The sequence below is a fragment of the Rattus norvegicus genome, chromosome 14, assembly GCF_036323735.1.
Source record: "Rattus norvegicus strain BN/NHsdMcwi chromosome 14, GRCr8, whole genome shotgun sequence".
NCBI lineage: Eukaryota > Metazoa > Chordata > Mammalia > Rodentia > Muridae > Rattus > Rattus norvegicus.
In genome coordinates this window covers 107,773,226-107,787,136 of record NC_086032.1, presented here as the reverse complement: position 1 = coordinate 107,787,136, position 13,911 = coordinate 107,773,226, and the positions used below count along the sequence as shown (strand labels likewise).

General features: G+C 41.2%; 1 protein-coding gene across 10 annotated transcripts in view; it reads left to right on the top strand.

Moving 5' to 3' along the window:
- Positions 1-13,911, top strand: part of Eml6 (EMAP like 6) — a 354,900-nt gene that overhangs the window by 219,656 nt on the left and 121,333 nt on the right. For all 10 annotated transcript variants that reach the window (XR_010057763.1, XR_010057765.1, XR_010057762.1 and 7 more), the window contains 3 exons: positions 8,331-8,533; positions 10,406-10,517; positions 11,220-11,347. Coding sequence is in view for 5 of the 10 variants with exons in the window: in XM_063273849.1 (XP_063129919.1) it covers positions 8,331-8,533; positions 10,406-10,517; positions 11,220-11,347 (443 nt within the window). In the remaining 5 variants the exon portion in view is untranslated. The remainder of the gene's footprint in view (positions 1-8,330; positions 8,534-10,405; positions 10,518-11,219; positions 11,348-13,911) is intronic.

Below are 13,911 nucleotides of genomic sequence, written 5' to 3'. Positions count from 1 at the left end.
TGTTATTCCCTTTCCCGGTTTCCAGGCAAACATCCCCCTAATCCCTCCCCCTCCCCTTCTTTATGGGAGTTCCCCTCCCCACCCTCCCCCCATTAGTGCCCTCCCCCAACAATCACGTTCACTGGGGGTTCAGTCTTAGCAGGACCAAGGGCTTCCCCTTCCACTGGTGATCTTACTAGAATATTCATTGCTACCTATGAGGTCAGAGTCCAGGGTCAGTCCATGTATAGTCTTTAGGTAGTGGCTTAGTCCCTGGAAGCTCTGGTTGATTGGCATTGTTGTTCATAAGGGGTATCGAGCTCCTTCAAGCTCTTCAAGTTCTTTCTCTGATTCCTTCAACAGGGGTCCCGTTCTCAGTTCAGTGGTTTGCTGCTGGCATTCGCCTCTGTATTTGCTGTATTCTGGCTGTGTCTCTCAGGAGCGATATACATCCGGCTCCTGTCGGGCTGCACTTCTTTGCTGCATTCATCTTGTCTAATTGGATGGCTGTATATGTATGGGCCACATGTGGGGCAGGCTCTGAATGGTGTTCCTTCTGTGTCTGTTTTAATCTTTGCCTCTCTTTTCCCTGCCAAGGGTATTCTTGTTCCCCTTTTAAAGAAGGAGTGAAGCATTCACATTTTGATCATCTGTCTTGAGTTTCATTTGTTCTAGGCATCTAGGGTAATTCAAGCATTTGGACTAATAGCCACTTATCAGTGAGTGCATACCATGTATGTCTTTCTGTGTTTGGGTTAGCTCACTCAGGATGATATTTTCCAGTTCCAACCATTTGCCTACGAATTTCATAAAGTCGTTGTTTTTGATAGCTGAGTAATATTCCATTGTATAGATGTACCACATTTTCTGTATCCATTCCTCTGTTGAAGGGCATCTGGGTTCTTTCTAGCTTCTGGCTATTATAAATAAGGCTGCAATGAACATAGTGGAGCACGTGTCTTTTTTATATGTTGGGGCATCTTTTGGGTATATGCCCAAGAGAAGTATAGCTGGATCCTCAGGCAGTTCAATGTCCAATTTTCTGAGGATCCTCCAGACTGATTTCCAGAATGGTTGTACCAGTTTGCAATCCCACCAACAATGGAGGAGTGTTCCTCTTTCTCCACATCCTCGCCAGCATCTGTTGTCCCCTGAGTTTTTGATCTTAGCCATTCTCACTGGTGTGAGGTGAAATCTCAGGGTTGTTTTGATTTGCATTTCCCTTATGACTAAAGATGTTGAACATTTCTTTAGGTGTTTCTCCGCCATTCGGCATTCCTCAGCTGTGAATTCTTTGTTTAGCTCTGAGCCCCATTTTTTAATAGGGTTATTTGTTTCCCTGTGGTCTAACTTCTTGAGTTCTTTGTATATTTTGGATATAAGGCCTCTATCTGTTGTAGGATTGGTAAAGATCTTTTCCCAATCTGTTGGTTGCCGTTTTGTCCTAACCACAGTGTCCTTTGCCTTACAGAAGCTTTGCAGTTTTATGAGATCCCATTTGTTGATTCTTGATCTTAGAGCGTAAGCCATTGGTGTTTGGTTTAGGAAATTTTTTCCAGTGCCCATGTGTTCCAGATGCTTCCCTAGTTTTTCTTCTATTAGTTTGAGTGTGTCTGCTTTGATGTGGAGGTCCTTGATCCACTTGGACTTAAGCTTTGTACAGGGTGATATGCATGGATCGATCTGCATTCTTCTACATGTTGACCTCCAGTTGAACCAGCACCATTTGCTGAAAATGCTATCTTTTTCCATTTGATGGTTTTGGCTCCTTTGTCAAAAATCAAGTGACCATAGGTGTGTGGGTTCATTTCTGGGTCTTCAATTCTATTCCATTGGTCTATCTGTCTGTCTCTGTACCAATACCATGCAGTTTTTATCACTATTGCTCTGTAATACTGCTTGAGTTCAGGGATAGTGATTCCCCCTGAAGTCCTTTTATTGTTGAGGATAGCTTTAGCTATCCTGGGTTTTTTGTTATTCCAGATGAATTTGCAAATTGTTCTGTCTAACTCTTTGAAGAATTGGATTGGTATTTTGATGGGGATTGCATTGAATCTGTAGATCGCTTTTGGTAAAATGGCCATTTTTACTATATTATTCCTGCCAATCCATGAGCATGGGAGATCTTTCCATCTTCTGAGGTCTTCTTCAATTTCCTTCTTCAGTGTCTTGAAGTTCTTATTGTACAGATCTTTTACTTGCTTGGTTAAAGTCACACCGAGGTACTTTATATTATTTGGGTCTATTATGAAGGGTGTCGTTTCCCTAATTTCTTTCTCGGCTTGTTTCTCTTTTGTATAGAGGAAGGAAACTGATTTATTTGAGTTAATTTTATACCCAGCCACTTTGCTGAAGTTGTTTATCAGCTTTAGTAGTTCTCTGGTGGAACTTTTGGGATCACTTAAACATACTATCATATCATCTGCAAATAGTGATATTTTGACTTCTTCTTTTCCGATCTGTATCCCCTTGACCTCCTTTTGTTGTCTGATTGCTCTGGCTAGAACTTCAAGAACTATATTGAATAAGTAGGGAGAGAGTGGGCAGCCTTGTCTAGTCCCTGATTTTAGTGGGATTGCTTCAAGTTTCTCTCCATTTAGTTTAATGTTAGCAACTGGTTTGCTGTATATGGCTTTTACTATGTTCAGGTATGGGCCTTGAATTCCTATTCTTTCCAGGACTTTTATCATGAAGGGGTGTTGAATTTTGTCAAATGCTTTCTCAGCGTCTAATGAAATGATCATGTGGTTTTGTTCTTTCAGTTTGTTTATATAATGGATCACGTTGATGGTTTTCCGTATATTAAACCATCCCTGCATGCCTGGGATGAAGCCTACTTGGTCATGGTGGATGATTGTTTTGATGTGCTCTTGGATTCGGTTTGCCAGAATTTTGTTGAGTATTTTTGCGTCGATATTCATAAGGGAAATTGGTCTGAAGTTCTCTTTCTTTGTTGTGTCTTTGTGTGGTTTAGGTATAAGAGTAATTGTGGCTTCGTAGAAGGTATTCGGTAGTGATCCATCTGTTTCAATTTTGTGGAATAGTTTGGATAATATTGGTATGAGGTCTTCTATGAAGGTTTGATAGAATTCTGCACTAAACCCGTCTGGACCTGGGCTCTTTTTGGTTGGGAGACCTTTAATGACTGCTTCTATTTCCTTAGGAGTTATGGGGTTGTTTAACTGGTTTATCTGTTCCTGATTTAACTTCGGTACCTGGTATCTGTCTAGGAAATTGTCCCTTTCCTGAAGATTTTCAAGTTTTGTTGAATATAGGTTTTTATAGTAAGATCTGATGATTTTTTGAATTTCCTCTGAATCTGTTGTTATGTCTCCCTTTTCATTTCTGATTTTGTTAATTTGGATGCACTCTCTGTGTCCTCTCGTTAGTCTGGCTAAGGGTTTATCTATCTTGTTGATTTTCTCAAAGAACCAACTTTTGGTTCTGTTGATTCTTTCTTTGGTCCTTTTTGTTTCTACTTGGTTGATTTCAGCTCTGAGTTTGATTATTTCCTGCCTTCTACTCCTCCTGGGTGTATTTGCTTCTTTTTGTTCTAGAGCTTTTAGGTGTGCTGTCAAGCTGCTGACCTATGCTCTTTCCTGTTTCTTTCTGCAGGCACTCAGCGCTATGAGTTTTCCTCTTAGCACAGCTTTCATTGTGTCTCATAAGTTTGGGTATGTTGTACCTTCATTTTCATTAAATTCTAAAAAGTTTTTAATTTCTTTCTTTATTTCTTCCTTGACCAGGTTATCATTGAGTAGAGCATTGTTCAATTCCCAAGTATATGTGGACATTCTTCCTTGATTGTTATTGAAGACCAGTTTTAGGCCGTGGTGGTCCGATAGCACGCATGGGATTATTTCTATCTTTCTGTACCTGTTGAGGCCCGTTTTTTGACCAATTATATGGTCAATTTTGGAGAAAGTACCATGAGGAGCTGAGAAGAAGGTATATCCTTTTGCTTTAGGATAGAATGTTCTATAAATATCCGTTAGGTCCATTTGGCTCATGACTTCTCTTAGTCTGTCTACATCTCTGTTTAATTTCTGTTTCCATGATCTGTCCATTGATGAGAGTGGGGTGTTGAAATCTCCCACTATTATTGTGTGAGGTCCAATGTGTGTTTTGAGCTTTAGTAAGGTTTCTTTTACATATGTAGGTGCCCTTGTATTTGGGGCATAGATATTTAGGATTGAGAGTTCATCTTGGTGGATTTTTCCTTTGATGAATATGAAATATCCTTCCTTATCTTTTTTGATGACTTTAGTTGAAAATTGATTTTATTTGATATTAGAATGGCTACTCCAGCTTGCTTCTTCTGACCATTTGCTTGGAAAGTTGTTTTCCAGCCTTTCACTCTGAGGTAGTGTCTGTCTTTGTCTCTGAGGTGTGTTTCCTGTAGGCAGCAGAATGCAGGGTCCTCATTGCGTATCCAGTTTGTTAATCTATTTCTTTTTATTGGGGAGTTGAGGCCATTGATGTTGAGAGATATTAAGGAATAGTGATTATTGCTTCCCGTTATATTCATATTTGGATGTGAGGTTATGTTTGTGTGCTTTCATTCTCTTTGTTTTGTTGCCAAGACGATTAGTTTCTTGCTTCTTCTAGGGTATAGCTTGCCTCCTTATGTTGGGCTTTACCATTTATTATCCTTTGTAGTGCTGGATTTGTAGAAAGATATTGTGTAAATTTGGTTTTGTCATGGAATATCTTGGTTTCTCCATCTATGTTAATTGAGAGTTTTGCAGGATACAGTAACCTGGGCTGGAATTTGTGTTCTCTTAGGGTCTGTATGACATCAGTCCAGGATCTTCTGGCCTTCATAGTTTCTGGCGAGAAGTCTGGTGTGATTCTGATAGGTCTGCCTTTATATGTTACTTGACCTTTTTCCCTTACTGCTTTTAATATTCTTTCTTTATTTTGTGCATTTGGTGTTTTGACTATTATGTGACGGGAGGTGTTTCTTTTCTGGTCCAATCTATTTGGAGTTCTGTAGGCTTCTTGTATGCCTATGGGTATCTCTTTTTTTAGGTTAGGGAAGTTTTCTTCTATGATTTTGTTGAAGATATTTACTGGTCCTTTGAGCTGGGAGTCTTCACTCTCTTCTATACCTATTATCCTTAGGTTTGATCTTCTCATTGAGTCCTGGATTTCCTGTATGTTTTGGACCAGTAGCTTTTTCTGCTTTACATTATCTTTGACAGTTGAGTCAATGATTTCTATGGAATCTTCTGCTCCTGAGATTCTCTCTTCCATCTCTTGTATTCTGTTGGTGAAGCTTGTATCTACAGCTCCTTGTCTCTTCTTTTGGTTTTCTATATCCAGGGTTGTTTCCATGTGTTCTTTCTTGATTGCTTCTATTTCCATTTTTAATTCCTTCAACTGTTTGATTGTGTTTTCCTGGAATTCTTTCAGGGATTTTTGCGATTCCTCTCTGTAGGCTTCTACTTGTTTATTAATGTTTTCCTGTGTTTCCCTAAGGGAGTTCTTCATGTCTTTCTTGAATTCCTCCAGCATCATGATCAAATATGATTTTGAAACTAGATCTTGCTTTTCTGGTGTGTTTGGATATTCCATGTTTGTTTTGGTGGGAGAATTGTGCTCCGATGGTGCCATGTAGTCTTGGTTTCTGTTGCTTGGGTTCCTGCGCTTGCCTCTCGCCATCAGATTATCTCTAGTGTTACTTTGTTCTGCTATTTCTGACAGTGGCTAGACTGTCCTATAAGCCTGTGTGTCAGGAGTGCTGTAGACCTGTTTTCCTCTCTTTCAGTCAGTTATGGGGACAGAGTGTTCTGCTTTCGGGTGTGTAGTTTTTCGTCTCTACAGGTCTTCAGGTGTTCCTGTGGGCCTGTGTCTTGAGTTCACCAGGCAGCTTTCTTGCAGCAGAAAAGTTGGTCTTACCTGTGGTCCCGAGGCTCAAGTTCGCTCGTGGGGTGCTGCCCACGGGCTCTCTGCAGTGGCAGCAATCAGGAAGACCTGTGCCGCCCCTTCCGGGAGCTTCAGTGCACCAGGGTTCCAGATGGCCTTTGGTGTTTTCCTCTGGCGTCCGAGATGTGTGCACAGAGAGCAGTCTCTTCTGGTTTCCCAGGCTTGTCTGCCTCTCTGAAGGTTTAGCTCTCCCTCCCACTGGATTTGGGTGCAGAGAACTGTTTATCCGGTCTGTTTCCTTCAGGTTTCGGTGGTGTCTCAGGCAGGGGTCCTGCCGCTCCTGGGCTCTCCCCCACGGGAGCCCAGAGGCCTTATACAGTTTCCTCTTGGGCCAGGGATGTGGGCAGGGGTGGGCAGTGTTGGTGGTCTCTTCCGCTCTGCAGCCTCAGGAGTGCCCACCTGATCAGGCGGTGAGGTCTCTTTCCCACAGGGTCTGGGAGCAGAGAGCTGCTGCAGGCCGGGATCCGCGGGCGTGGGACCTCCGGCAAACACAGGACATGCCCGGTCCTAGATGAACTCTGCCTCTGTGTGTCCCGATCTCACCAGGCAGCTCTCTTGCAGCAGACAAGTTGGTCTTACCTGTGGTCCCGAGGCTCAAGTTTGCTCGCGGGTTGCTGCCCAAGGGCTCTCTGCAGCGGCAGCAACCAGGAAGCTATTCTTTATTCTTGATGATACCCATTTCTACTGAAATAATATAGACTCATAATGTAATTTTCAGTTGCACTCAGCTCATTTGGATAGTGAAAATTTTCCATAAATTTATTAGATGTTTACCTTTCTTCCTTTGAGGACCATGAATGTAAGCCACTGTTCTATTTATTGACTAGATGAATTTCCCACGTTTAAATTTTGAATTCTTTATAATTTTAGGTTTCAACCCTTTTTAGATATATAATTGGCTGTTTTTTCTATTCTATAATCTATATTTTCATCCTGCTGATTATTATCTTTTGCTAACATAGCAACATTTTGATTTCATGTGTTTATACTGCGTAAGCCCTGTGATAATCACCTGAGATCCTACAGTCCTTTTAGGAAAGCCACTGCATGCACCTATGGTTTTTCCTCATGGTTTGAGTTCTGAGTCTTACAATCATGTCTTTAATTCATTTTCCATTGACTGCTGTGCACCACGCAAAGTAAGGATCCAGTTTCATTCTCCTGCATGAGGACTCACAAGATTGTCTCTTTTTCAATGTATGGTTTCAATATCTTTGTCCAAATCCAGTGTGTGTAGCTATGAATGTTTATAACTTGCTGCTCTGTTCTTCTCTACTCTTAACCATCCCTGACTTTGTGTCCATACCATGCCTTCTTGGTCACTGTGGCTCTCTCAGATAATTTGAAATCTGGTACTGTAATATTTAAGATTATTCTTTCTGCAAAGCATTGCTTCAGGTATTTGTGATCTTTTGTGTTTAATGTGAATTTTATGAACTTTTTTTTTATCGTTACAAAGAACGCCACCATGGTTTTGATGGAGGTTGTGTTCAATTAGTATACATCTCTTAACCATGTAAAAATTTAACATTTTAAATTTTTCTGATCTGTGAGCATTATTTACTACATCATTTTGTATGTTCTTCAAATTATTTTGAGCTTTAACATTTCAAACAAATCATCATTAAAAATTTTTTGCCAAAAAAAAAAAGAAAGAAAAGAAACAATGGGAAAGTTGCTGTCTCTTTTCAATTCAAGCCATTCAGCCATTATTACAATTATATCTGAATTCTGAATGTTAGCCCTAATACCACAGTCCAATAGTACCATGCACACATGTGCATGGGCTAATGTCCTGGTGCTTTTTGTATTTATAGGAAAGACAATAGTAGCACCCGGTGAATGTAGTAGCCAGCCTGGATGTAACGTCCTGAATGGAGCCGGTTTTATCAGTGATGGTCAGAGAATGTAGAGAATTCTGGCGACTTTTTTCCTGTATATTATCTCTCTTATATAACAGTTCCTTCTTACTCCATAACTACCATGAAAACAAACTGAAGTAGACACATCACATACTGTCTACTATATTCTTTTCTTGTGTCTTGTTAAAGCTTTCCTTGACACCCAGCCACTGAGTCTCTGTCTTCAGCCACACAGGACTTCACCTTGGGAGGAGGACCTACACCTAGTTTGTGTATGTGTGTCTGACTAGAAGACATATTAATTCCTCCTACTAACCAGACCCAATTTCCTTAGCTCAGGGGCTCTGTCCAGGATTATATGCTGGCATTTAGTACCACATCTGATGGCAAGTAGGAAACCGTAGATACTGACAGCGTGGTTGAGCACCCTCATAATGCCCTTGCTGTTTTTGTTACTCTGACACATAATGTCATAATTATCTTTCCTCAAAAGATAATCCTTTATGCGCTCTTGGGAAGATTCGGCTTTCTAAGGTAATAAATCCCTTTGTTCCATCCCAGGTGGGGGTTTCACCTCTAAAAGAGGAAGTTTTGGAAGTGCTGGAAAGTTGGAAACAATGATGTGTGTTTCTTATGGGCGAATGGAAGACCTGGTGTTCTCGGGTGCAGCCACTGGAGATATCTATATCTGGAAGGATGTTTTGCTACTGAAGACGGTAAAGGCTCACGATGGGCCTGTGTTCGCTATGTATGCCTTGGACAAGGTATGGTATGTTTGTCAGGTTCTTTTCCTTATCTGCTTTGGAACCACTGAGATGCCTGGATCTAAAAACAGTCCCAGCTGAATTAGGAAGTTCTCAGAAAGAACTAACCAAAGGATAGTAAGGAAGAAAACGCACACGACTTTGTAATTTCTGTTGTTAGTAGCTGTACCATGTCTCCATTTTCTCATACCTGGACTTCCTGACTGTCACCCCTAGATGTCACTTAGGGCATCTGGAGGTAGATATGGACACACAAGAGCAGAAGAGACCACAGGTATTTCAGTGATGACTTCCTTTCAGTGACAGCACATGAAGACCTAGAAACACAAGTGATTTAGCTCATTGTCCAATGCATTCGTTTGTTATGACCAAAGGTTGTATTATAACCTGTTTGCTCCTGAATAGACAGGTTCACTTGCCAGGAGTGGTCAAGTGGTATATATATATAGATAGATATAGATATAGATATAGATATAGATATAGATATAGATATAGATATAGATATAGATAGATAAATAGATATGATATGATATAGATATAGATATATAGATGTGTGTGTGTGTGTATCCACACCAGATCATTGTTCTAGACTTCCCAGCTACTCATCTGCCTCACCATGTTCCCCGCAAAGACACTATTTACCAGTATGTTTAAAGTGCTCTTTCCATTAATATTCCTAAAAAGACAACTTTTCATTCAGTTCTAATTTGCTGGTAGTACTAGTTCATCTGTGACCTTCAGTTTCAGCTACTCAACATATTTTTTTAAAATATATCAAGTAAATATGATGAAACCACAACAACATTATAATGATAGTTAATTTGATTTTGGCTGAATTGTAAATTAAAACATAATGTAAAATTTGTGGAGGCCTGGAAGTCAGTGTGGTATAACCTAGTCAATTGCTTTTAGTATTTAGTAAAGTAAGCTGTAAAATCACCATGAAAGCCAGAATAGCTCAATAAAATATACTCTACTTATATTTAGGGTGAGGATTGACTCTCTTTGATACAGTTCTACCCAGATGTTCTCAGTATCCACTGAACCCATCTTGAACCCTAGGGGATCCTAAGATCCAAAGAGAATCAGGTTCCTTCTATAAAAACTGGAATAGCATTTGCCAATATCCTTGCCACATGTGCGCGCACGCGCACACACACGCACACACACACACACACACACACACACACACACACACGTACTTAGAATTATGTACACCCACTGTGTACTTTGAATATTGTCTAGATTACTTGGAACAAGCTAATGCTATGGAAATGCTGTGCAGGCTACTGTAGTTCTGCATTAGGGAAATGATGACAAGAACAATAGCCGTCCATGTTCAGAACAAATGCAGCACTCCATTTCCCTCATATTCTGTGAGCGCAGAATCCAAAGATGCAGAAGACCAGCTATAATAAGAATAAGGGTATTTACTATAATGAACTTCAAAATACTCTCTTCTTGTGAGCTTGATTGAAATGTATTGAGCTAAGTTTTCCATGGGTTAGAGAATTGGCTCAGTGGTTAAGAGTACTGACTATTCTTTCACAGGACCCAAGTATAGTATATGGTACCCATATACCCATATGGCAGCTTACATTCATGTATAATTTTAGTTCTTGGGAATCCATTACCCTTTTCTGACATCCACAGACACTTCCTGCTCATGATGCATATATACATCCGGACAACATACTCTTATACATAAAAATAATGAAAATATTTAAACACTGTTATCACTGGTTTTTTTTTTCAGTTTTGTTCACTTAGAAGATGTACACAGAAATGCCTGAGCCCTTGTGGGGCTGGGAAAGTGACTTGTAATTGTGTGTGTGTGTAATATATATAATATATAATCTTATGCCTTTGCAGGGCTTTGTAACAGGTGGAAAGGATGGAATTGTGGAACTCTGGGATGATATGTTTGAAAGATGCTTGAAGACTTATGCTATCAAAAGGGCTGCATTGTCAACCAGCTCAAAAGGTACCACACTGAATATGCAATTGAAAGCATTCTGTTCACAGGAATGGGGGCAGTGATACCAACTTCTCAATAGTAGTGGTTCTGAGCCACTACTCTCTTCCAGTCAGAGCTCTCAGTCTCTGGCAGGTATATCAAGGATTGCCTAGTACCCAGTGTTGGGATTCAAACCTAGGACAAGTGATTGAGGTGCATATTTAACATACCAAAGTGGATCTGGGTCCAGGCTCTTCCAGCATCCCTCAGTCCCTACCTGTCACAGGGCATGACTGGCATATCCTGCCCTCTACTCTACTCTACTGGAAACTTTCCAGCCCAGGGACTGGGCTTCCTCTTACCCAAGAGAGGCTCCTCATTCTATAATCCAGACATTCATTCATTCTCTCTCTCTCTCTCTCTCTCTCTCTCTCTCTCTCTCTCTCTCTCTCTTTCTCTCTCTCTCCCTCCTTCCCTCCCTCCCTCCCGCTCTCCCTCCCCCCCTCTCCCTTTCTTTCTCTCCCCGCTCCCTTCTGTCTCCCTCTCCATGGTGATTTCACTGACCTGTGAAATCAATGAACCCACCCAAGAACTGTCCCAAATAAACCTGGCTTGAATTGGCTTATTTCCTCTGTGGAGAATACCTGTCTCCTAGCACTTTGGAAATAGAAGACCCAATGTTAACCTGCCTTGCTGGTGTTTACTAAATTCAGCATTTTCCCCTCTCAGGCCTGCTTTTGGAGGATAACCCTTCAATTCGTGCAATCACCCTGGGGCATGGACACATTCTTGTGGGGACAAAAAATGGAGAGATTCTAGAAATCGATAAGAGTGGCCCGATGACCCTGCTTGTTCAGGTACCTCGCTTTATTATATGCAGCAAACCATGTTCACATCAGGGCTGAGAATGGTGTGGGACAAAGGAGACACACAAGGTGTAAAGATTACACAGAACTTCCTGGGATGCCCCCCATGGTATTCACTACCTGTTGGTGTGCAGTGCATGGCCACAGGCCAACAACAGCACTCACCATATCTGTGGGACGGGAGCTTAAGCACAACTGGTTCCTCTGCTTGTTGTTATCAAGGCTGAGGCTCAGCAGAGGGAAAAGCGTTTTCCCTTCTCTTAGGCTGTTGGCAGAATTCAGTTCCTGTGGCTGTAAAAATGGCACTTATTTTCATGCTAGCTATTGCCCAGAGACTACCCTCAGAGTTCATTGGCACACATAGGTTTTCTCATACACTTATTTTTTCAGAGCAAGCAAACAAGACAAAAAAAAAAAAAAAAGACACCATGATCTTATGCAACATAGTTAAGTCACATGTTCCTTGGAACTCTCTGTCACCTTTGCCACATTCTACTAGTTAGAGTCGAACCACAGGTCATGCCACACTTATGCTAGGCCAGCTCTGAAATCAGACGCTCTACAGGGATCACCCCAGAAGCCTGTCTGCACTCCTGGCCACTAACTACAAATATCCCAGCCACATGTAAAACCCATTTCTATAAGAGCCTTATAGAAATACATGCTCAAAGTTCAAAATCTCATCATCCAAATCAAGTCTAAGTGTAGGTGAGGCGCCATGGCTACATCTCCTTTTGATCTATTAGTTAATAAAACTGAGGATAATTTAGCTGCTCCTCACACACTTCTTTAGGCCTTGCTTCACGCAACTACATTATGTTCTCCTCCTCCCTTCCCTCAGAATACATGCTTAGGTAGAACCAGTTTCAAACATTACAGATGGGAACAGTACATTTTAAACAGGTGCAGTCAAGAACTTTCTGAGCAGGACTCTACAAGAAATAGAGCCCATGTCAACAGATGTGGCTATGTAAAATTTAAGAGGTTTTGCACAGCAAAGGGAATGGTCAGTGGAGTGTGCAGACAGCTTACGAAGTGGAGAAAAGCTTGGACAGCTGTACTCCATAGAGGGAGTGATTTTTAGGCTATATAAAGAATTGCAAGTTAAAAGAGAAAACTATGGCAGTAAATAAACGGGCCAATGAACAGTGTTCAATAGAAGAAACAGACAATAAGTAGTTTAAAAGGTGTTGAACATCCTTAGCCACTGGAGAAATGAAAATTAAACTGCTCTGAGACTCCATCTCACCCAAGTCAGAATGGCTATCATTTAAAAAATAAAAAATGCTGGCATGGATATGGGAAAGAGGGCACTCGTTCATGGCTGGTGGGAGTAGTAACCGTTTTAGTCATTATGGAAAAAAGCATGAAGGGTTCTCAAAAGTAGAATTTCCATGTACACCTAAGGACTGCACCCTCCCACAGAGACACTTGCACATGTGTGTTCTTCTGTTTGTTTGTTTGGGTTTTTTTTTTTGTCACAGAAGCAAAGAAATAGAATTGGCTTAGATATCCATCAGGAGATGAGGTGGCTAAACAAAGTGTTTACTCAATAAAATTTTATTCAGCTGTAAAGAGAAATCTAATCATGAAATTTTCAGAAAAATGAGTGAAACTAGGAAGGATATTGAATGAGGTAAACTAGATCCCAGCATTCTCTCTCTCTCTCTCTCTCTCTCTCTCTCTGTGTGTGTGTGTATGTGTGTGTGCACTAGCCTCATGGCTGTAGCCTAAGAAACTTGTAAGGAGGTCCCCAGAAGGGGAGGAGGAGGAAAAAATGGATTGAGGAGAGAAATTGAATCAAAGGGGAATCAGAAGAGGGGAGATAGGGAAGGGGATAAACAAAGGCTGTTTTAAAATGACATACATATGTTGAGAGAGAGAGAGAGAGAGAGAGACAGAGACAGAGACAGAGAGACAGAGACAGAGAGACAGAGAGACAGAGACAGAGAGACAGAGAGACAGAGACAGAGAGACAGAGAGACAGAGACAGAGAGACAGAGACAGAGAATAAACCCTCTTTTTAAAAACATCGGATTAAGACAAACCTGAAATCTCTACATCTAATCGTGCAGACCCAGTGGGATCTGTGCTGTAGACAGCCCCTTAAGATATCTTTGTTCATTGATATTATTGTTCTTCCTATGGGATTACACAAACCCCTCTAGCCCCTTTAGTCCTTTAACTTCTCCACTGGGGTCCCCGAGCTTAGTCCAATGGTTAGCTGCAAGCATCCTCAACTGTATCAGTAAGGCACTGGCAGAGCTTCTCAGGAGACATCCATATCAGGCTCCTGTCAGCAAGCACTTCTTGGCATCACCAATAGTGACTGGGTTTGGTGGCAGCATATGGAATGCTTCCCCAGGTGGGGCAGTCTCTGGATGACCTTTTCTTCAGTCCCTGCTCTACTCTTTGTCCCTGTATTTCCTCCTGTGAGTATTTTGTTCTCCCTTCTAAGAAGGACTGAAACATTCACATTTTGGTCTTTTTTCTTCTTGAGCTTCATATTGCCTGTGACAACAAGATCAACCAACTAGACACCACCAGAGCCCCCA